General features: G+C 34.0%; 1 protein-coding gene and 1 pseudogene across 1 annotated transcript; both read right to left on the bottom strand.

The window, feature by feature from the left end:
- Positions 1-879: 879 nt before the first annotated feature.
- LOC145557858 (DNA ligase 1-like) lies at positions 880-15,585 on the bottom strand (annotated as a pseudogene).
- A 603-nt stretch (positions 15,586-16,188) lies between these two features.
- On the bottom strand, positions 16,189-18,875 carry LOC145560032 (putative flavonol synthase 4). The gene is made up of 3 exons (XM_081621286.1): positions 18,126-18,875; positions 16,920-17,271; positions 16,189-16,478 (listed from the first exon to the last, which is right to left on the bottom strand). The coding sequence occupies exons 1-3, from the start codon at positions 18,680-18,682 to the stop codon at positions 16,230-16,232; spliced, it is 1,158 nt and encodes a 385-aa protein (XP_081477412.1). The 5' UTR covers positions 18,683-18,875; the 3' UTR covers positions 16,189-16,229.
- Between the last annotated feature and the right edge of the window lie 5,998 nt (positions 18,876-24,873).

Below are 24,873 nucleotides of genomic sequence, written 5' to 3'. Positions count from 1 at the left end.
CAATGAGTACCAATAACTTCCAGCCCTCAAGCCCCCTGAAAATCTCCCACCATCGAAAGGGAGGGTTTTCGGGAGTGAGGTGGGTTAGCAAGGGGGTTCGATGATGAGGGTTTCAGGGGGGTGTTTCGAGGGTAAGGGTTGCGTGGGTGGAAATCGATAATGAATCTTTAATAAATAGCATGAGCATAGTGCAAGGGAGTGAAAATTAACAAAGCCAATGCTAAATCGTAAAATCGTGCATGGTGCTAAAAATCAATACGCTTAGCATAAGGTTTCAAATTTATAAATTCATTAATCATTCAAGAGTAGAATAATATCATTTGTCTTTGAAAATCTCAACCAAAATTTGAAAACATGCATTTATATCACTTAAAAGTTAAAACTAAGGATGGAGAATGCGGAAATAAGAAGTATTTAAGAGCAACTCCAACGGTTGTAGCTAGGGACTTGATTGCAATTTTAAATAATCCCTAGCTAGTAGCTTGACCATTGGAGCAAAAATATGTAATTAGCTTAGTCAGGCAAATTAGCTTTGCCAAGCTAATTTGCTTGAATAAAACTTGCCAAAAAGAAAATGCTAAAAGTCAATTAGTAATTAAGATAAAAATAATAAATTGATAATTTAAATAGTAAGCTAATAGCTAGCCATTGGGATCAAACTAACTACAAAGATAATTAGCTTGAAAGCTTATGTGGCATGAAAAGCTAATTTGACAATTAGCTTGCCATTGGAGTTGCTCTACGTTGAGCAACTTAATAAATAATACAGCTAATCAGGTTAAGGATCTCATTATGATCTAAATCTGATCAATTGGGTCATCCAATCTAGATGCAAAGGAAGCACACATGAATTTCAAAGACAACATTAAGAGGGAAGTATCAGTCCTCATCATCCCAGTCGCCATTTACCCAATCCTCATTTACCCAATCCTCTTTGTTTTTATAGTTTGGATTGTTTGCTTGAGATCTGTACATTTCTGCCACCTGAAAGAGAGAAATTACTCAGCGCAAACACTTGGACCTGCTCATAATGTCAAACTCATGCATGTACATCCTAGGAACAAAAAACTGAACTAGAATAACTTAGTTTAGCTAATTCACCTGAACAGATGATGTTGCGTCTTCTGGAGCTTTATCAACTCTAAGACGAACAAAACGAGGAAATCGTAGTGAAATTCCCTAATAACAAACATAAAGTATGAGAAACCACACAAGAGGTAGAATTACTATAAGAGCATGTACTCAAACTAGAGTTTATGACCGACCAACTCAAATTGGCCAAATAAGATAGTGGAGGGTGAGATACTAAGGCCCGATTGAAAGTTTAAGAAAAAAAGTTCGGTTAAAAGGTTAACAAGGGCTACATAAGTGATGTAACAACCAAAATAAGTTGTAATATATTCACTTAAGTTCAAGATAGTTCAGATTCATGTTTTATTGTATTAGTTTGACTTTACATTGTACTACTGCTTTCATAGTGGTTAATCGAATGCCCCCTAGACATCTTTCTTGAACAAAAAGATGGAAAACAAATACACTGCGTACCCTAGTAGGATGTACTTCACCAACTGCAGCACGATGAGTACGGCTAATAGTCAAATCAGCTGCTCTGACCTCCCAAACCTGCAAAGAGCGAACTAATTAAGCAATGTAAAAGACAATTATATTTATTTTATGTGAATTGAAAAATTGTAATAATATTTTAGGAAAAGTTTCTTATTGAAATCTATTACTATAATTTCTCATTTTATAGGGAGACAAAGAGATGCAATCAATAATTAAAATTAAATACAATATTGGAATATATTTTCTCCGTTTTTCAATACTAGCAACACTTTCCTAAAATGGAAATGTCAATATTTGCAACACACTATAATTGAAAAGTTATTTTGGAGAAAAGTTGTACTATTTCCCTTATTTAAACCTCATGACCTACTAAATTATTCCTAACCTCTCACCTCATTTTAGAGTATATTAAATCATGTGAACCCCACTTTTCTTAAATATCGTGAAAAATTGTGTTGCAAGTAAAATGGAGAAAGTAGTAACAAGCAAATCACTTGTATGCATAAATGAAATATGTACTTCGTATATTATATCATCCTGTAATACTTAAATCTCCGACAAGTACAAATTTCAATGATTGTGATTTGTAAATTAGTGTTACTGGTTAACCTCAAATAATGCACATCCTTAAACCTAAGAAAAATTGGATATACAAAATTTGGTTAAATGGCACATGAAAAATAGAAAAAAAAAACAAACACTTCGTATTCTATTAGTAATCACCGTACTAGCTGATAATAAGCCTCTTATGCAGGATAAATTTTCCTTTATTGGCCTCTAAAACTTCAGTCTCTTACTGCACCGATCTTTTAATAAATGAAGAAATAGTAGTACAAAATCCCATGTTCAAAGAAACATTTAAAGTTTTTGAGAGTGCATATGTACTTAGCAAATCCTACTATTATATAGGGGGCTCAATCAATAATGGGTACTGCAGACATCTGGTTTTAGGGTATTTCCATATCAAAAGTATGGCTGGACAACAGTCAAAAAATTAACACGTGAGGTTCCAACTATTAAATTCCTAAAGACAAAGAAAGTTTAGAAATAAAAACAAAAAGGAAGAAATTAGAACCTTTGGAACAGAAATCACCTTAGATTGAAGACTGGAACAACATTTTTTAAGCACTTCCTCAGAAAATCCAGAACCTGTAACAGTTGAATGCCCCCAGCACAAACATGAAGAATGAAGACAATACAAATGTAATACACAAATACACTAGAGTAGCAACCAAGGAACATCAACACATTACCGATTTTGCACATGCTCTGGAACTCATCATTTTGACGATCATAACAAGCAAGGAGAAACGAACCATAAACACCTGTAAATTTAAGTTATATAAGATGGACCAGGTCAGTAGGTCTTAGCAGAATAGAGAATAGATTTGCAAAATTATTATTATGCAAAACGCATAATTCTGTAGTAGTCATTAAGTGTTTTTGACTGAACACAGACAACTAAATTATAAATTAGATAAACAGGACTTATTAGTTGAGTCATTTAGCTAAGATCACACCAAAAAAACGGAAATTCAAAGAATATGGGGAAAAGGAAATATTTGACTAAAATCTGGTAGAAAACATACAAGGCAGATATATCTAATATGTACCAACCTTTTCGATTCCCTCGACCATCAAATGCTGCGATCGGCACCAGATCCAGAGAGTTCCCAAAGCTGCAGAATGGAAATTTTAAAAAAGTACAAGGGAGACTATATATGAAATAGGGAGAGAGGGGGATCAGTGTGAAACATTAACTAGAGGCCGAAAAACAAGCTAAAAAAGTGGATAGCTAGGTCCTGAAAAACCGAAAGTTCCTAACGCTTATTAAAGTAACAGTGTTAAAAACATTAACTGTTACATTAGCCGAGTAAAATAACAAAAAAAGACAAGTTTAGTAAATATATTATTATTAAATAATAAATAAAAACTAGACAGAATATACTAAAGTGAATTTTGTGCTGTTACATTAGCCGAGTAATATTACAAAAAAGACAAGTTTCATTTTAATAAACATATTATTATTAAAAAATAAATAAAATTAGACAGAATATACTAAAAGTGAATTTTGTGCAGAACTACCTATTTTTCACAACTATTTGATGATTATTACTAAGTTTTTTTTTTTTTGGTTGTTTTTGTTGACAAATAACCACCTATTAACAACTTTATTATACCTCCATTCCTTAAAAATGTTCTCATGGAATTTGGTCACCACTCACAATTAAAGAAAATCTTCTAAATTATTTTCTAATATATAAGAAAAAAAAAATCATGTGAGGTCTTATTTTGATCATCTCAATGAGTAGTTTACGAATATCAAACTTTTATATTTTTTTCAGACATGAAATTAGATATATTAACAAATTAAAATCTACACTGGCAATGTGGCAAGAAAAAATAGGAACATTATTAACGAACGAAACTTCAAACATCCAATCAACAAATTGGAGAATTTGCACTTCGATTTTACAATTGTAAATAAATTAACAATAACAATAATAATAATAATAATAATAATATATATATATATATATATATATATATAAAAACATTTAAAAGAGACTACACTCAAAAGTCACACCCCTAAAAAGCAAATGACCACCAACCTAATAGCTACTATATTTTTGGAAAAATTGAAACTAATAATCCCATTTTTGGAAAGTCACATCGCTTGGCATAAGCCACAATGATTGAGAGTAGTACTAGGATGGGTGACCTCTTGGGCTCATGTTGGTTCATGTAGCCGACCTCACTAATGGGATTAAGGCGATCAAGACGAAGAAGAAGAAGAAGAAGAAGAAGAAGAAGAAGAATCCCACCTTTGTCTCATCTTCTTAAAACAATCCACCTTTGCGTATTCTAGAAATAATCCCACCTTATACCTCCATATTCTCAAAATGAGACATTTTACCTTCGAACCTGTAAAATAGGTTAGATTTTTTTTTTTCTTTTTATTTATTTTTTATTTTTTGTCCCTTTAATCCCTCATCTCACCTTATCCCCTTCATCCATGCATGTCAACCACCATAATCACCACCCACCAATTCATCACCACCATGACATCACCACCCTAGCCACCACAACAATACCACCTTGAATAACAGCCCCACCCCAGCCACCATCCTCCTTCCCCTTTCCTCTTACCCAATCCCCACGTGCACGGCTGAACTAGCCCTCCTCCCCCCACCTTTGCCAAAACCAGCCCCCCCCACCTTTTTTTTTGAGCCACTATGGATTTAAGAATTCATCTGCATCGAGACTCCAACGGCGAGAAGAGCGTCAATGGGAAGAACTTTTGCCTCCTTTAAACAATCCAGACACCGCAAGAGGCGGTAGAGAAGTTGGGTTTGTGGGTGGCGATTTATGAATAGTTGTTGTAAAATTAAGCTCTTTATCACCCAAATGATGATATTTAGCCATTGTTGTAAAAAAACCCTTTAAACTTATTTTTAACTTTTTTTATGATTAAAATAGAAGAAAAAAAAACCCATAAAAATTCTTCCTTTAATTTTCTTTTGTTTCTCTCACTGCAATGTGGCATAGGAAGAGGATTGAAATGCTACATCAACTCTGAAGTTTCGTTGTTGGGTTTTATTTTTATTTATTTAATTAATGAAGGTGGGATGGAGAGTGGTGTTGATGGTGGAGCACTGGAGCTGCTGCCAGCAAGAGAGGAGAATTAGGTGGTTGTTTTGTGGTGGTTATGGAGGGGGTGGGGGTTAGGTGGTGGTGATCACGGTGGATTACCATGAAAGAGGTGGGAGGAGAGAGATTAAAGTTTTTTTTATTATTTAAAAAATAGGTCCAATTAGAAGGTGACACGTGGCAAGTCAGCTTCTAAAACAGGTTACAAATTTTACAAAAACCGGTAAGGGCTCATTTTGAGAATATGGGGGTATAAGGTAAGATTATTTCCAGAATACGCAAAGGTGGGATTGTTTTGAAAAGATGAGGCAAAGGTGAGATTATTAATTTTAATTTTTCTTATATTTTTTTTTAGTATAAAAAAAATCTACTATTAAGTACCACACGATAAAATACATATTCAATTGATTTGCATAAAGTCCTGCAATGGCCAAAGTGATGCACAACCAATTCTACTATAACAAAAAAAGTTATAGGAAAATTCTACATGTTGGCCCTCAAGATCCACATTTTCTATTTGGTGGACAAAAAAAATGTCATAATTTCTAGTGGCACTAAAGATTTGTAAAATTCTATGTAGTTCCCTTATTTCATTAAATTAAGCTTAACCTACAAATTATGGCTAACCTTTTAACTCAATATAGTTAAGTTACTAACCTACCCTTGATTTTTTTTTCTTTTTCCCCCTTCTTCTTCCCTTTCCCCTCCATAACTTTAGGCCACCCTTCTTACCCCACTTCACTTTCGGGCCACCTCCCCTCTTGCCCCACTTCTTTTTCCGGTAGCCTCCACCTTTCCTCCCCTCCCTCCCTGCCACACCAACAACGACCTCGCACGACCCCCCACGAAACCCCAATTAATTAGATCGTCATCTCTATTTTCGGCTAACCCATTCCTATCACGCCACACGAGCCACTGTGTCACATGAGCCACACACCACCGTTTAACCCGAACCACCGCATCACGCAATGCTAAGATTGTGTAACCACCAGATTGCGCCCTTGCCCTTCCTTTCCAACGACCGTTTTGATCTCCAACAACCCCAACGCAAACCACACTACCCTGGGTGGTGGACTGGTGGTGGTGAGTTAAGGGTTTGGGTTAAATTTTTTAGGGGTAAGTAATTTATTGAATTATGGTTAAAACCACAAATGGCTAACCATTTAATGGAAAAGGGTCACTAATTAGAATTATACCAATCTTTAGTGCCACTAGAAATTATGACATTTTTTTATCCACCAAATAGAAAATGTGGAACTTGAGGGCCACCATGAAAAATTTCCCAAAGTTTTATTAAATGAAAAATATTAAGGCTGCAAACCATCAACAACTATCATCCGCAAAACTTGTAGAAAGGACAATGAGAATGTAGAATGGATGGATACTAAATCAAGAATAATTATGTTCTTACCTGTCCATATAATCCTTTTTCAATTTAAGCCAATTATTAGATCGCTTTGCTGGTTTATAGGTAGCCTCTTTTTCCAAAGATTTGATCATCAACCCCTCACAACTGCAAAAGAGAACAAAAGAAATTAGACTAAAAAGAAGAGCTAGACGCAGATGTACTGCAGTAGGCCCAACATATGAATAGAATCCAGAACTGCATCTAACTTCTATGGCCACTTTTAAGTTCTAAGCGTATGAAACACAACTCAAGGCCCAAAAAGCAACATTAAAAGTAATTCTGAATTAGGAGTCACCCAGATGACTACTATTGGCTTACATTTGTTAATTGAAAGGCACATTAGCAACAATAAAATTATACCATGGACCAACACACAATAGGCTTAGAGACAAAAAAAGCTATAAAAACAATACTCTAATACTGAAATATCAACTGTGAATAGACTGCAACATAAATAAATAAATAAAATATCCCACTATGAAAATGAGCCATAGCCAAGGTCAAAGGAAAGCTCTAAATCAGCATCCATCTGCATATAAATCACTTCTGCTAAAGGGAAAGAGAGATCTCTTTTAAATCCTTTCGCATATACAACCCGAAATTCATCTTTCTTGTCTACAGAATATCTTTACATAAGTAACAGAAGAGATTACCTCGCATTAAGAGCTGCTTCAAGAAACTTATTTATTTCCTCAAGATCATTAGATGTGAGTGTTGTAGCAAATTGAAAATACCCAGAAACTTCCTCAAATGAATCATAAAGATGCTGCAGCATGCGAAAGAGGTCAGAAAAGAATCAGAACATGAAGATACCATAACAAAGTAACACATTATTGTTATCAAATTGTTACTCTTCAACTGAAAATAGAAACAAATAATCTCAAAAACATTTCAATAGGCGTAAATTTGACTTTTATCACCTTTATTTATAAAACACCACTTTGATTTTTACTAACTTTATAAAAATTTGTAACGCTTGTATTTCAACTTGCTGTAATGGATATGGTGACCTGCTAGGGTTGCTAGGAGAAAAAGGGTAGCAAAGGTTGGAGTATCAAAAGGTTAGATTATTTTGGGAGATGGGGCAAAGGTTGGATTATTCTTGTTAAATTTTCCTGTAATCAAAGGGGTGTAAACTTTTTGATGAATATTTAAAATTATAAGCTTATGAAATTTGATGATTCAGTGTAAGCTTGAATTTGAAGCTTTTTGTATTTTTTTTTTTTAAAAAAAAAAACTAGGTTTTGGAGGTTTAACTTAAATAAGAAGCTATGGTGGTGCATTTCAATTTTTTTGGGTATTCAGAAATAAAATTAAATCAGCTTTTCTTGAAAATGAAGCATCACAAACATCAATGCCTTTTTCAAATCCCATAAAAATAAAAATAAGAAAATAGAAATAGCCGAAAAAGATACGAAAAACTGCAACTCCCAGAAAACTAGAAAGATAGAGAGAAGAAAGGCCACAAAATCAGGCACGTTAGAGCATCATTCAAGCAATGAAACAATTGTTGTGAAAAAAGGCAAAAAGGGAGGGAGAGAGACTGAGAGACTAGCATGAAGAAGAAAATGGAGGGAGGCTGTTGGAAATGCTGTGAAGGGGTGGGGGTTGTCGGAGAATGTGTGACTTGTGACTGAGGTCCGTGGAGAGTGAAGAAGAAGAAAATGGAAAGAAATTAATTAAGTGGGTCCCATAAACAGAAATAGCAACAGAAGCTATTAGGTGGTAGCAAAATCTATTTTCTTGGGGTTTTTGCTGGTAGTAAAATAAAACAAATTTTTATAGGAAAAATTTCTCCCATTAATCTGAACTTTGCCTCGTCCGCCGAAAATAATCCCAACTTTCGTTTATTATCTATTGCACCGAACTTTAGGGGGTATTAATTTCTATTGCACCCAACAGGTCATCTAACCCGATGTAGCAGGTTACCTAGCCACGTGTCAGTGTATGATTGGCTTAATTTTATTTTTTTAAAAAAAACAAAAAACAAAAAAAAATAAAAAACAAAAACCCCACAAACCACCCATACCCAGCGGCTGCCACCACACCCCAACCCCCACCCCGCCGGGAAATCACCCCCACCCCCGAAAACCCCTCCCCTGCTGCCGGAAACCACCGCCCATCTTTCCCCCTCCCTCGAAACCCACCCCTTCCCTTCCCCCACCCCCGAAAACCCCTCCCCCACCCCCGAAATCCCCTCCTCCACCCACGAAAACCCCCTCCCCTGCTGCCGGAAACCACCGCCCAACTTTCCCCCTCCCTCGAAACCCACCCCTTCCCTTCCCCCACCCCCGAAAACCCCTTCCCCACCCCTGAAATCCCCTGCCCCACCCACGAAAACCCCTTCCCTTCACCCACCCCCAGAAAATCTCTTTCCACCAAACCACCGAAAATCTATCCCCCACCCTCGAAAAACCCTGAATGAACCCCTAGCGATGGCTAGGGAGGTCCGATTAAGGTTTTCGAGGGTGGGGGATGGGTTTTAGGAGATTTTTGCGGGAGAGATAGGGTTTCGGGGAGGATGGTTGTTGGTTCAAGCAAGTATCAGGAAGAGCGAGGGAGGGGACGATACGCGGGAGAGGGGGTCGGCGCCGGCATCGGGGGAGGGGATGTGGGTGCGGCCGACACCGTGGGATAGGGAGAGAGGAAGGCTGGTGATGGTGGTGCTGGTGGCTGGTGGAGAAGCTAAGGGTGGCTGTTGGGGTTTTTTTTTAATTATGTTTTTAAATATTTTTTTCCTATTTTTTCCAACCAATTACATGTTGACACGTGTGCAAAAAAAAATCAGAAATGTTTACTTGATTTACCGGTTGTAGGTCATTTGGGTGCAATAGAAATTAATACCCCCTAAAGTTCGGTGCAATAGATAATAAACGAAAGTTGGGATTATTTTCGGCGGACGAGGCAAAGTTCAGATTAATGGGAGCAATTTTTCCATTTTTATAAGAATTTTTTAGATTTTAACACCTGATAAAAACGGAAAAATTGATATTAACACCTCCAAAAAAAAAAATTATTTTAACACCTCTTTAAAAAATAGAAATTGGAAGTTACCACCAAAATCATAGTTCAGTTGACGGGACTGTTACTGGGTCCCACTGTAACGGATAGTTTTTTGAATTCCCTCTATATATGCACGATTCTCCCCAATTCTCCTCTATTTTAACCTAATTTTTGTTTGAAATAGTTCGATTTGCTTTAAATTAACCAAAATTACTGGATTAATTGGTATTATTTTAGTTCGTGGAAGACATTGAAGCTACTGAAACAGGTATTAGGGTTTATACGAATGCAACGAATTATGTTGAATCAAATTGGGTAAATTTAGGTTGGTTGTCTGTTAATTATGTAATAAATTCATTAGGTTTATTAATTAGGATTGTTTTGTACTGGAATTGATACTTAGATTGTGTTATGTATGCATGAAATTGCCCAATTACAAAACTAGGGTTTATCAGAAATTGAAATTTGGGCCTTTTTGTATTAGTTCATTAAAATTGAAAATTGTTGTTAACAATGTTAATTCGTTGATGATTAAATGTGTATATGTAATTGTTGTTCTGAAATTGATGCAGATTATGGCGTTTGTTAGCTCTTCCCCTTCTAATGAAAAGAAATGCAACTGTGGTGTGCCAATGGGCAAGCTAACTAGCTGGACAAGGGAGAATCCAGGGAGGAAGTTCAGAGCTTGTAAGTTTTATGATCCAATCACAGAAACAAGGGGCTGCAAATCTTTCGAGTGGGTTGATCAACCTGACGGGACAGATTGGCAAACAGGGGTTATTAACAACCTCTTATTGGATAAGAAGCTGCTAAAGGGTGAAGTCAATGAATTGAAAAGGGAAGTTGACGAAATCAGTGGTCAAAGGAGGTGCCTACTAAATGAAGTTGATAATTTGAAGATTAGATGCAAGGCCTTAAAAGGTGACATGAACAGAATGAACAAGGAGTGCAGTGCAGGGAAGACAACTTCAATGAACTATTTTGGTTGGTTGGGCATTACAATTTGTATTAGTTTGTCAATGTTTGTTGTTTTCATAATGGGTAGGGGTGGTTAACTTGTATTAGTAACAATTAAGTTATGGAACCTTAATTTAAATATTTTGTATTGGCTTGAGTTGTTATGAGAATGGTTTTAATGATATTTGCATTGACTGAGTTGTTGTTTTTTAAAATGCTTTAACATTGCTAAAGGAATTGAAGATTGTAAAAGCTGTAAAACTAGCTCCCTTTTTTCATTGGCAAAATAAGTAAGCACTTCAAAAGTTGTTTGACAAAAGAAGCTTACTTTACACTGCCTTAAAGCAATGCAAATCAGAAATACAAGTTTTAAAATGTCATATGGTAATCAAACCCATAGGAAATCTATCAAATCATACATAAAACTAAGGAAAACTTAGCACATCAAAGGGAACAAATTCACTTACAAAAGTGTTAGCCCTAGCAGCACTCCAAAAAAGCTCCTTAAATGTTGCTCCAGTGAATTTGAGCTTAAAGTTGGCCCAAATATGCCTAACACAAAACCTCTGGTCTGCTTTGGGAATAACATCAGCCATTGCTTCAATCAATCCCTAAAAAAGGCAAACATCAATGCATCATATTAGAAGAAACTCAAACACTTACACATGAATAAAAGTTTTGGAAGAAAAAAGTAAGGTAGTATTACCTTTTGCCTATCAGACATGATGGTTAGCCCAGCTCCTTGGTCATGTGTGAACATAGCCATTAGAGACTCTAAGAACCAACCCCAAGTTTCCTTGTTTTCCACCTCCACTATGGCCCAGGCTAGGGGGAACAAATTGTTGTTCCCATCTTTAGCCACTGCCACCAAAATCTGCCCAGGGTAGGCACCTTTGAGGTGACAACCATCCACCCCAATAAGTGGCCTACAACCTCTTGCAAAACCATCTCTCAGAGGTCTTAAACAGATGAACATTCTGAGAAACAAGGGTGGTTCTGGCCTATCAATACCATCAACAACAATATTACACCCAGAACCAGGGTTGTACTTCATCACAGCTTTCCCATAATCCCACACCTTTGCATACTGCTCCCTAGCAGAACCAAATATAATCAACTTTGCCCTACACCTTGCTACCCATGCCTTAAAATAAGTCACTTCAATACCCAACTCATTCAGAATCCTAGCCCTAATATCCTTAATTCTCCAGCTAGGGTTACTCCTAAACTCCTCAAATACCTCTTTGCTATATACTCAGCAGCAAGCATCCTGTTCTTCCTCACTCTTAAACAAGTGTGTTTCAATCTGAGGGTTTTGATTTGCCAAGTTTGCTGCTTAACAAGTTTTGAAGCAAAGACCTTGAATTGACACTTCACTCCCCCCACACATGTACAAGCAGGCATTCTACAAGTGTAAGTGTTGAACTCACAGTCACACCTATACCTACATTGTATTGTAATCCTAGTACTGTCATTATGCAAAAAGTAGAACTCATACTTGTTTTGAACTGCATGAAGTCTAAGTGCCCTCCTTAGCACTTGTGCATTGCTAAACTTCAGATTTACTTTCAACTGAATAGGGTTCTCAAAGTCAACATCAGCATTGAACCATGGAGCAATGTCCTCTTCTTCATCAGAACCACACAAACTCCTTGATTCATCTGAATCTCCTTCATTCTCTAGATTCAGATGCAGATCTCCAACATCCAGGTCTTCTCTAAGCTCTGACCTCTTATCTTTCAGGGGAACACCTTCCTCTATTTCACTTCCCAGCCCTTTCTTCAAGCTTTTGTTCACCTTGTCCAAAATATCTTGTGACCCTTCAATATACCATTCCTCATCCCCTTCATCATATTCTTCCTCACCAGGTTCCCAACCCAAGTCCTCATCACTTAAATCTTCACTTGAGTACTCAGAGTCAACATCCTCAAGCTCATCAAACTTCAGAGCTTTTGCCTTTGCTGACCCTTTCCCTTTCAACCTACCCTTCTCAGTTACCACTTCAGCTACTTTCTCTTTTCCTTTCTCTGCCTTACTAAACCTAGGGCTCCTTCTCACACTGACAGTAGTATCAGTGGTGCTCTTCTTGCCCTTTTTATTTGCCTTTGGTGGATTGGGTTGGGCCTCACTTGTGGGCTTAGTAGTAGTTGGTACTGTTACAAATACTTCTACATACCCTTCACCATTTGTTGTCTCCAAAAGACCCTTAATATCTTCACTATTAACTAGCTCCCTTTTCCCAGTGTTAAAAGTTTTCCCCTTCTCCCTATACCAACAATTGTAATGCATAGGAACAGGGATATCCCCTTGAACAAACCCATGAATAGCAGCTGTCTTAATCAAATGCACATCCATCTTAGACACTTCAACTTTCCTTTTCCAATAACACCACCCACCACACCAAACAAGAAGCTGCCTATCTTTGCTTACTCTTTTTGGAATAAATGCACCTCCAACTCTAAGACAAATGTCAACCATGCCATCATTGTCCCCCATTATCTCTACCCACCAGTCACAAAGGATAACATATATTAAAACCCATTCAATAATTGAACATTATACGATAACATGCGCAATGACACTAAGAGAATAAACAAATCTACCCTAATTATCTAACTTGCAGTGCAAAGGCAGCAATTCCAACATTTTTGCATAAACAATTCAAACTCAATTCAAGTACTCCATGAATTAATTAAGAATAAGCCACTGTAAATAACCTCTAATCTCAATTAAATAATTCAATTACCCTAATTAGCAAAGTCAATTAAATAATTAACCTAATTTGCATAGTCAATTGAATTGTCAAGGGTTTCATGCTCTTCTACCAAAAGTAACCCTAATTCGGCATATAATTGCAATTTTGACATCAACTAAGCACCACAATCAAAGATGATAAAAAAAAAAAACCTTCTTTGGAATCTTTCGACTGTCTATGTCAGATCTCCAGCAACGTTTGCCCCTTTTTGCTTGATGAAGATGACGAACACCTGCTGAGTTGTTCTTCTGCAATGTTGACACCTAGCTTTGGTCCTCAACCACACAAAATTAGGTTTAAATTTTGCCCTTTGAATATTTGTTTGATTAGATGAAGATTCAGAGAGAATTGAATGAAGAAGTTGGGTGAGTATTCAATGAAGGAAGAAGATTCGTATTTTGTTAGGTGAAAATTGGAGGTAAAACCAAATGCTGGGGCCCACAGACTTTTGCCGTCACGGAATCCGTTATCTGGTGGTAACTTCCAATTTCAATTTTTTTTAAGAGGTGTTAAAATAAATTTTTTTTTTGGAGGTGTTAATATCAATTTTTCCGTTTTTATCAGGTGTTAAAATCTAAAAAATCCTTTTTATAAAGGTAGTTAAAATCTAAGTGATGCTTTTTAAAGGTAGTAAAAGTCAAATTTTGCTTTTTTTTTTTCCAGTGACTTTAATGATTTGGGAAGTTTGTAGAGTTTATATAGAGACCATTTCATAATTTGATGACCATATAAATACTTAATACTACCTCTTTTCAAAATAGATGCAACGTTAAAAACATTCCCTCTAGGTTTTCTCCCTTGGGAGGGTTTTTCTAGGCTCGATTGCTAGATTTTCTCTATTTTGAAGGTTTTCCTTCAATCTTCTCCTTTTCTCTCTTTCTCTTCCATCTCTTTTCTTCTGGTCTCAATTGTAAAATTTTTGTAGGGGCTTCCATCAGTGTTTTTACCGGTGGTAAGCCCCAAAAAACTTTTTAATTGCTTTCAATAAAGAATCACATCTTTATGATGTAGTTTATTCTATTAGGTTTAATTAATTTGTTTGTTCATCTGTCAAAGTTTGAAGATTTAGGGTTTCACAATCTCCAAAAGTGTTTAGAAGGTCATATGAGTTTTTTCACCCAAACAACTATTCATATGTGAATCTCAAGCCGAATTAGTGCTAACTCACAGATTGTATTGCTTCGGATGAAGATTTTTATAAAGGCGATCGTTGATCGAATCTGCGATGTAACTAGTTGTAAGGTGAATTGTATTTGTATTGGAATTTTAGATTTCCTTGGAATTGTTTGTAAGTGCCGTTTGGCTAACTTCATTAATGAAATCCTTTTCGTCTTATCAAAAAAAAAATAAAAAAAAAATAGATGCAACGTTTTGACTTTTTGTTTTACTAACACTACTTTGACCACTAATATTTGTATAAATTAATTCATAAAATGATTTTAAAAAATAATAATTTGAAATATAATATTTTACACATAAATATTTAATTTTTATACATATGTAAAAGTGTAGTCAAAGTTTATAGATGGATAGTGCACAAAGTCAAAACATTACATCTAACGTGAAACGGAGGTAGTACTACCTTTTGTTGTCAAAAGCTTTGCTCACTTTCCAGGTGCATCTGTATTTTAAAAGTTCTACTCATTTTTACTTTAATTCCATATTTAAGAATAACATTCATATTTTATGATCTCCTACCCCACTCTCCAAGACACAATTATTTATAAATTCTCAATCTCTCCCTCCTTAAACTAAAAGCACTCACATGAGTAGTCCCCCCTCTAGAAGTTTATGTTGCTACAATAACAATGTACAACTCAAGAAAATAAAGGTGGTAATTTGCAGTATGACAACATAATGTAATCAAAATTTGTAAACAAAGCATCAGCACAATAGTAAAGAGAAAGAGGGAATGATGTGCTGAAGACAAGAAGCGTATACCATGATATTACCTTTCTACGAACATTCAGTTGCTCTGAGAGAAGTGCCTTTCCATTCAAATACAAATATGTCAAAAGCGAAGACACAAACATCAACCTTAATCTCACTCAATTTGACATGTTTGCGATCTCGGGTTTCAAGCACCTAACAACATCACAAATTTAGTATAAAAATAAAAACAAATGACAAGAAGATTGATTATAACAATCAGAAGCATCACCAACTCACTCTGTTTCAAAAAGTTAATTTGGTTTCAATTTTGCACATTTTCCCATGCATACATTTAATCAAATACAGAGTACATCTTATGGTCCCCTACTATTGCAACAATTACCAATTTTAGAAGTTTCACATATATTGCAACATTTTCCTATTTGCACATGTTTTCTCTTTATCCCTTTACTCATCGCATGGGTCCCAATCTTTATTTCTTTCTATCCATCCCTTTTTTCAAAATTCGTGTCTCACTCCTACGTCGTAATATTAGGTGAACGGAGGAAGTATAGCTTTGATAACATATTATTTAAAAAAAATTAAAATTTAATATCAATGAAATACACAATAAAAAGAATCAAACAAGATCTCCACGAGTGTTTTTTTTTTCATATATATTTAATAAGGGTATAAAAATTCCATTTGCAATAAAGATTCTAAACAAATGGAATCATGGAATGGCAAGATAAGGTTAACTTTGGACTTAATATGATGATGGCAATGATGATATGAATTCTAAATGAGCAAGAATTCATTTGTGGGTTATTATTCAACCTACTGCACAGATTTTAGCAATAGGAAATCAAGTAATAAAATAAACAGTTGTTGAATAATACTAGGGCATAACTCAATTCAAAGTGATGAGTTTCAATACATAATCACAAAAATACAACACAAAAGGTGAGTAATTAGAGTAAAAAATCATCAAAAAATCACAATGAACAAAGGAAGAAATCATGGATGTGATAATTTGCAGTAAAAATTGATCAAATATTGACATGCAATTGTAAAAACTATAGCAAAAAGAGCTTGTTGTCGTAGAGAAATAATCCTTTCTTTTTTCTCTTGGTGATGAAATTCATCGGGTTTTTTCGTACTTAAATTAGGAGGAGAGCAAAGGAAAGCCAATGATATACAATCTTTATTTTGAAATGTATATATTGGTTTTCCTATCACTTGTTTGTATCGTCCACCACTCCAAGCCTGTCATAATATACACCCAAATTAATACAAAAATTAGTGTATACCTTAGATAAAACAATTGCATGGTACTAATTATGATTAATCTAATTGCAATGAAATGATTAATTAAGAACACAAAAAAGTTAGACAGCTCAAAAGGGTACTAATTAATCAAAAATTGTTGGTCATGATAACCAATACAACGGGTGTAACCTAGACTCGCAGTCGCGTAGTAGTAGTTAAGTACGCAACAATCATAGTCAATTAGCCACCCCTGAATTGTATAAAAGTTACTACATAATTGATTATATGTGATTATGATGACGACACAATCTGTTATATACAATACACTCGTTGTATACAAGTTTTCCGTACAGATAATTTTTTTCCCCTTTCATATTTGAATCAATGTACTATAACACAATAAAGATTATTGGATAAAGTATTGTTTGTGTGATTTACCTGTAGTTGATCCCCAGCTGTGACAATCAAGGCATTTTTAAGTGGTGTGAAAGAAATCCAGCCTTTCTTAGAGTAAACATGAAACTCAGAAGATCCATCACAAACATGCAATGATAATGCATGGGAATAATCTGACCCTTTGATCATCATCCTTATGACGTCATATCGGAGGGAGCTAAGGCATTGATCAGCTGACACGTCATGAGGATGCTTGTAGATGTGGCATACACAATCATTCAAATTACTAGTATGCCCTTCACCATTTGGTGTATTGGGGTAGTTCTCAATTAGGATCAACATTATGTCCTTAGCAATCTTCTCAATTGATGATGCTAGGGTCTCCATTTTGTCACTGCAATGTATATACATCATTCAATTTTTCAATCCATTGGCTCGAGTTTTTACAATATGAAGGGAATAGTGGAAACGGGTTTTAATCTATAATTAGGCAAATATTCATTTACAATTTGGATTTTTACTTTTAAATTTCAAATATTACGAGTAGTACAATAATAAATACGTACTGATTATATAGGAGGGGGGGTTGGAATTTCACCCCACACGTGCACATACACAAACACATGCAAACAGTGGATCTATATCATATGAATCTATCATGTCAAGTGAGTTTGGTTTCAATATTGCATGAAAACTCATTACTACTTTATTAGTTATTTCCATGATTTAATAGCTTATGTTAAATACAATGGCGATCATTCTAGATATTATAATGTAATGTACAGAGTACAACATAATATATTATATACTATTAAGTACAATTTTCTTAATTTTCTTTTCAAAAATTAGCAATTTGTAGTATTCAACTATTGTACTTTGTAGTGCTTAAATATTTATAACTAAACAATCTCGAACATGTAAAACTATATGAAATTATTTACATTAAATGATCTCAACTATTGAGAACCTAAATTTCTGAAATTTGTGACTAAATGAAAACTTGATTTGTCAAATTTATGTACTGTATTTTTTTTTGATGTCGTATTCATCTTCAATTATATAATAGTGGTGATTATAATTTCTTTTGTATCGATCTTAATATTACTAATTTTGTCATTGGTGACATAAATTGTTAAATAAATAAAATAAACAACTTGAATTATCCCAAAAATAAATAAATAAATAAACTTGAAAACAGAAAAAACAAAGAATGAAAAAAATACATATCATAGATTGACCGTTAAATACCTGAATTTTGAAAACTTATTTGGCCAAATTCCCTCCATTTTTACCTTAAAACCAAATCCCCTGCCCCAAACAAATTCCTCACCCATCTCATTCACAACCTCTTCTTGCTCCCCACTCACTTGATCCTCAAACCCGAACTCCATCTCCGTCGATCTCACCGCCATTCTCTTCTTCTCCGGCGACATTCTAAACACCCGTCCCGCCCGCCTAACCGCTGTCTTTATCAACTCCGGCGAAATCCCATGATTGACCACCTGAAAACACCCAGTTTCCGACAAAGAATCTCTGATCTTCAAAACTAAATCATCTTTCGCAGAATTCAAGGCCTGAAAATCAATATCTAGAATATCCCTGAATGGCTTTTGTCTCGGGAAGATTCGATCAGGGAGGATAAGGTCCGGGACCCGAAGGCTGTGCTCAAGGAACTCTGTTAAGACCTCATCGTTCGCCACAGAGGAAGCACGGCGGCTCGAGCCGATTGGGGATGGCGGCGGGGCTCGAAAATCGAAGGTGTTTGTTTCTTTTTCTTGGTGATTTTCAGGGGAAATTGTTGGCATTTTTTTTAATTAAATCAACAAAGAAAAAGCTAGAAGAAGCTAGAGCTAGTGAATATAGGCTTGTGTTTAATCACTATATACTCAATAAAATCTAAATGAAATTCTATTTTTTATGTTTAATATCATAAGTTACTATAGACAGCAATGATGGGATTGTCTGAAACATTAATCAATAAATATATAATCATGTTTATATATAAAAACTGGTTTACTTTTATATTGTTAGGAAATTTTAATTTGTGGAAAATTAAATTATGCTTTAGTTATTCATAGTAACTTTACAGCTTGCTTAGCTTTGTTATGATTTTGGTGGGGTATAAAAGGATTAATTTGGAGGACTAATAAGATGAGAAAGAAAAAGGTTGATATAAGGGGGACAAAGGTTTCAATCAGAGTTAGCGCCAAACAAGTGCACTATACTTTTCTACTTTCAATCTATGAATATAGTATAGTAAGAGATGGACCTGTAAGTACACTGTTGTTCATCAAAAGGGTATTGCAATGTCGGATCTCAGATGCAATATCAAATCGGTCGCACCGGACCACCGGTGGCAATCGTCGACGACGTTATTCATCAAGGTTGAATTGTTTGATTGGTGTAAGAAAATTATTCAATTCTTTGCCAAATTGGTACTCGGATCAATGGAAGTTCGAGTTGTGTTGATGTTGTAATAAGGGTCTGTTCTTTTCGGATTATTTTCACTTCAGTTCTTAATTTTCTTCTCTTATAAAATATTCGGTTCAGTTCAGTTCAGCTCATTTCAGTCAATTAGAACATGCCCTAAATAAGGTGTCTAATGTACGAAATATAAGTATGGATGGTTAAACGAGTGTATATTTATTATTCCATTATTACTTAGGGATTCCAAGTTTCCAACATGCGTATGACTAGTCCTTTTTGAAGTATTATTATTCTGGCTTTTATGTCTTATACTTGTTTGCATGATTTTTTTTTTTTTTTAATATAATAATGTGCATATATATATATATATGATAAATGTGTCGGGTCACTGGGTACGGTGTTGTGTAGTAATGCAATATTCGAGACTTTAGTAGAGCTATTTTGATTTAGCAAGAGAACAATAAAAAAATTATTGAAATCTAGATTTATGTATACATATAGAGACAAATTGAATAAATTAAACAAAACATCACAATTTTATTTTTTTTTATTCAAAACATCACACAATTATAATACTATGTAATTCTTGTACTCCATATATATTGAAATAAATTTATAATACTTTGTATTAAATAGTGTTTAAATTCTAAATAGAAAAAATAAAAAGAAATGGAGAATGTTAAAGATGACTTTAAATATTAAAATAAACACAACTTTTTATTTATAAAGCATTAATCAATTTAGGGAATTCAAGGGACAATTTTTAGGCTTTTGAAATCAATTAGGGACAAATATATAAATGAAAATTTCTAGAGATATAAATGTCTACACATTACTCATAAAAGTTTTGTTATACTACGTACTTTTTATAAAGGTAGGCAAGGATTATATGGAATAAGGGTCTGTTCTCTTACGTTGAAATTCAGTTCAGTTCAGTTCAGCTCAGTTCAGTTCAGCTCAATTCAGTTCAGTTCAGTTTAGTTCAGTTCAGCTCCTAATTTCCTTCTCTTATAAAATATTCAGTTCAGTTCAATTCAACCCAGTTCAGTTCAGTTCAGTTCAGCTGAGTTCAATCAATGAGAACAGGCCCTAAGTTTTTTTTTTTTTTTTTTTTTTTTTTTTTTTTTGGTAAGACATTAATCAATGAAGAATTTTAGATGTTGTGTTGTAGCAAGATTTACAACCTTTAAGACAATTTTAATTATGGTCAAGTTGCTGCTATTCAAAAAAAAAAATATGGTCAAGTTGCTTTGTTCCTAAAGTATTGAAATTTGGCTTGGGCACGTAACCCTAGCATGGCGGAACATGGAATTGGGTCGTACATGACTGCACAGGCCAACCTTTTAAAAATTTAGACAAAATACGACATGTAATTTGTGGGTTAAGCTAGATCATTTTTTTGCTTCCACATTGATCCTAAGCCCATCATCTAATAGGCTACATAGAGGAGCCTAATTTTGGCCCGTTTATCAACTTTCAAAAATGGGCTGCCCCACAAACTTGGCCTTTTTTCTTTTTTAGAAAAATTGGAAACAAAATAATTAATCACTCCAGTTAGAATGTATCAAAGCTAAAATTGTTTTAGCTATATTATTCAAGTAGACTTGAAAATTTGACTCGGTCCATCCAACATGATCTGAGATCAAGTATAATTTAAATTGATATGCGTCTCATAATAAGCAAATTGGCAATAAACACTTAATTGACTAGACTTGTATTTTAATCGAAAGCTTCCTCATACGAATATGACCTGATTCAATTGGATCCAATTCACATTAAACTCGCAAATATGACTCAAAATGAATGATCCTATTTTAACCTAAAACACGAGTTTTCAATATTTACTCTTTAAACCTAATATACATATACACAAAGTCACAAACTATTATTAGGTTACTGTTGTGTTAATTATTAAATTTAGTTGGCCTTCTTTTTTCCGTATCTTGTTAGTGTTAACATAAAAAAAAATTAAAAAAATAAATAATATCCAACTCTGTTGTTTTAATGGAGTAATGATACTCCATCTATATAAATCATCTTTCTGAAATTTTTTTAAAAGGATTATCATCAACATTCAACAACACCTTGTTTGTCAATAACCTAATTGAGAAATTGGCAAAAAAACAACGAAAAAAATCGTAAGAAGAACGGTGGAATATTCTTTTCATAGTACACCCCAATATTTCCATCATATAAAAAGGGTACATTGTACCTAGTATTATTAACTAACATTATGAGCAAATCTAAGGATTGGAAGAATTTTCAACCTATAATTTGGATCATATCAATTAGATAAGAATTTAAGCCCAAGACTTTTCAAAAGGAAAATTAAAAAAATTAACTGTACATCATCAACATGAAGAATATGACACTAATAGCAGTAGAAAATTATGACATTACTACGACTGTAATACTAGTAGTACGTAGTAGGGATCCATCAGTTAATTGAGTCCAATAATATCAACATGCAAAAGATTGAAACGTAAGTGTAAACAATTGCTCTAAATTAAGTACGTATTTGACTCATGTTTGAATGTTTTTAATGCTTGTTCATTAATATATTCATTACTGTGAAAAGGAATTGGAACATTTATGATTTACTAGTATCTTATTTTATGTACACCATTTGCTATCATTTACTATTGAAGTAATGATTCAATATAATTAATTTTAAGTTGGTGATATGTTGAATTCAAGAGGTGGAAAGGTGGGATATACCGATATAAATGAAATATACTTCCTCCGTTTTTTTTTTCTTTATATAGTTGTAACAGTTTGACTTTTATATTATTTATATGCGTCACTTTTACTAGCTTTGATGATTTATATCCAAGCAAAAATATAATCATGTGGTATCTTGTTAGATTTGTCTCCATTTACACTATTTTAATATCAAATGTTTATAATAATTATACATTGATAGTTAAAGATATTAACGATTGAAATCATACAAAGTGTTATACTTAAAAAAAAAAGAGAGAGAAGAATATTTTATCCAACTTGGGGTGAAATTGACATACTACTTATAAAAATTGAATATCGAATATAATTCAAATATTATGATTATTATCTACACTGTATGAAATAATTTTGCTTTTCTGATCTTGATATTCTTTCTATTATAGGCAAAATCTTAATATTCACATACTATTTTGCTTTACAAGTGGTTGAAGGTCTAATGGTGTATTTGTCTTCCTCATTATTAATTTATTATGAATGTATACAAATGGAGTTAGTAGTCTATGGTGAGAATATGTTACTAATTCATTTATGCCTAACAGCATCCCTTGCGATTTTTTAAGTTTAATATTAAAGGGCTAAATGCTTGAAACTTGAAAGAGAGAATGGTTAAGGGATTCTCACCCTCGAATACTTTTGAAGGATTTGATCTTATGACCTTAAGGTTACAAGATGAACCCTTATCATTATTTTCTATACTATTGATTATCAAATCCTCTTATAGTCTTATATGAAAATTGAAATACTCAGGGCCTGTTCTCTTTAAATTATTTTCAGTTTTATTCAGTCTAGCTCCAATAAGTTCAATTCAATTCAATTTAATTTAGATAGAATAGACGGAGAAAAATCTAAGTTTGTAGTTCTTTCTCCTTTGATTAATTGCAAATCAATTGGCTGTACTCCAAAGTGAGTGGGCCTTAAAGTTGCAATATAAGGCTAAAGCCTGTAGGCCAGTAGTATTAAATGATGCAATTGGATTAAGGTCACTTTTTTTTTTTTATTTTTTTTTGCGAGGAGAGGATTAAGGTCACTTTGAAGCTTAATTTGCTATTGGTATTTAATACTATTAATTCATTGATGTGGGCTACGAAGATGAGTTCGTTTCTCTCTCTTAATCCCTATGACCCTATCTATGTGAAGTTGTGAACTGTTAGATGTTGTGTTACATCAAATTACAAGTATTATAAATAAATGCCTTGACTCATGAGCTATATTTCTAACTTCTAAGAGTTAGGCCCTATTTGATTCACCTTAATTCTGCTGAACTGAAATTATTTTTACTAAACTGAACTTATTTTTACTGAACTGAACTTAATTTTACTGAACTTAAATTATTTTTACTGAACTTAAATTATTTTTACTGATTTTCTATTATAATTCTTCTTTAATAAAACTGAATTTTACTGAACTGAACTTATTTTTACTGAACTGAACTTATTTTTACTGAACTGAAATTATTTTTACTTAATATTATTTTTTTAAGGTGAATCAAACAGGGCCTTAGTAGGAAAGGGGTAATCATTCAAATCATAAACAATGCAATATTATCACTCCGTTTATTACTCGTATTATACTTTGGCTATTTCCTTTTTTTTAAACAAGCAAAGCTTTTTAATGTTAAGGATTAAGCCCTTAAACCTTGAAATTAAGGGTTTAATTTCAACTAGAAATACTTTAAGGGTAGAGATTTTTCTTACCCTTTTATTCTCAAAGAGTCAAAGCCCTAGACTCCCAAGCACACAAACTCAGTCGCGTTGACTTGTAAGCAATTGAGAGGTTTCTAATTCATCTTAACTACCTTAACAAAAATACATAATGCAATGTAAAGTAATGTACTGTAGTCTGTAGTAGTGTAAATTATAGTTGAGTAAAGTTTTTAAATTTAGAAACTTAATAAACCACAAATGAAGTGGCTATCCTAAGAGTTGTGCCTAGTTTATCTTCCAGATAAACAAAATAGGGTATAATTGTCTTTTCAAGTACCAGTGGAGGGGAACATGCGTCTTTTCATATACTAGTTAAGGGGTACATGTGTAATTTCCTAAATACAAGTTGCAAACAGTAATTAGACAGCTCGCCAAAAGTACTGAATAAATGATCACGCTTTTTTGATATATTTACAGAAATTGCCACCAGAATTCGTTAATCTGGCAGATAAACTTGTATTTGTCCTATCCTAAAGGTAGGATGGGGAGAGATAAGGTAACCCAACTAACTCAAATATAAATTTTAGCTCTGTAGTTGATAACTCAAAAGGTTTACACAAAGGATGTATGATAATCGGATCCTTGATATTCGAAGGTGGGAGGAAGTACCTTTGAACTGTATCAGTCAATTTAGGGGTGTCCATAATTCATATTAAAATCGAAATCCAATCCAATCCAAATTAAATAATCAATTCGGATCGATCGGATCCAAATTTCAGATCGGATTGAGATTTTTAAAAAAAATTTGAATTTTTGGATTGAATTAGATTAACCCTAATTGGATCTACACCAAATCGAAAACGAACCGAAATTTTAGAATATGAAGCATGTATGTATAATATGGAAATTGTAACTCAACTCCAATCTCCGTCAATTTATCTTCAACCTCCCTACACTATCATTTTATTCAACCTCTCCCTAGTCAACCCGACCCTGAGCTAGATCAATCTTCCCTTCTACATACCTTCAACCCCTTTTCCCCGACAACTCAACCCAATTAATTATCACTCGTATATAAAATACCGTAGCCATCCCATTTTACATGCATCTCTATACTCGAATCGTTACCCATAAGAGGTGAAATAAAGGACATACTCAAGGAGTATGTATGATGAAATTGACCT

Source organism: Chenopodium album, chromosome 9 (assembly GCF_948465745.1).
Source record: "Chenopodium album chromosome 9, dcCheAlbu1.1, whole genome shotgun sequence".
Taxonomy (NCBI): Eukaryota; Viridiplantae; Streptophyta; class Magnoliopsida; order Caryophyllales; family Amaranthaceae; genus Chenopodium; species Chenopodium album.
This window is presented reverse-complemented; position numbering and strand designations above follow the sequence as displayed.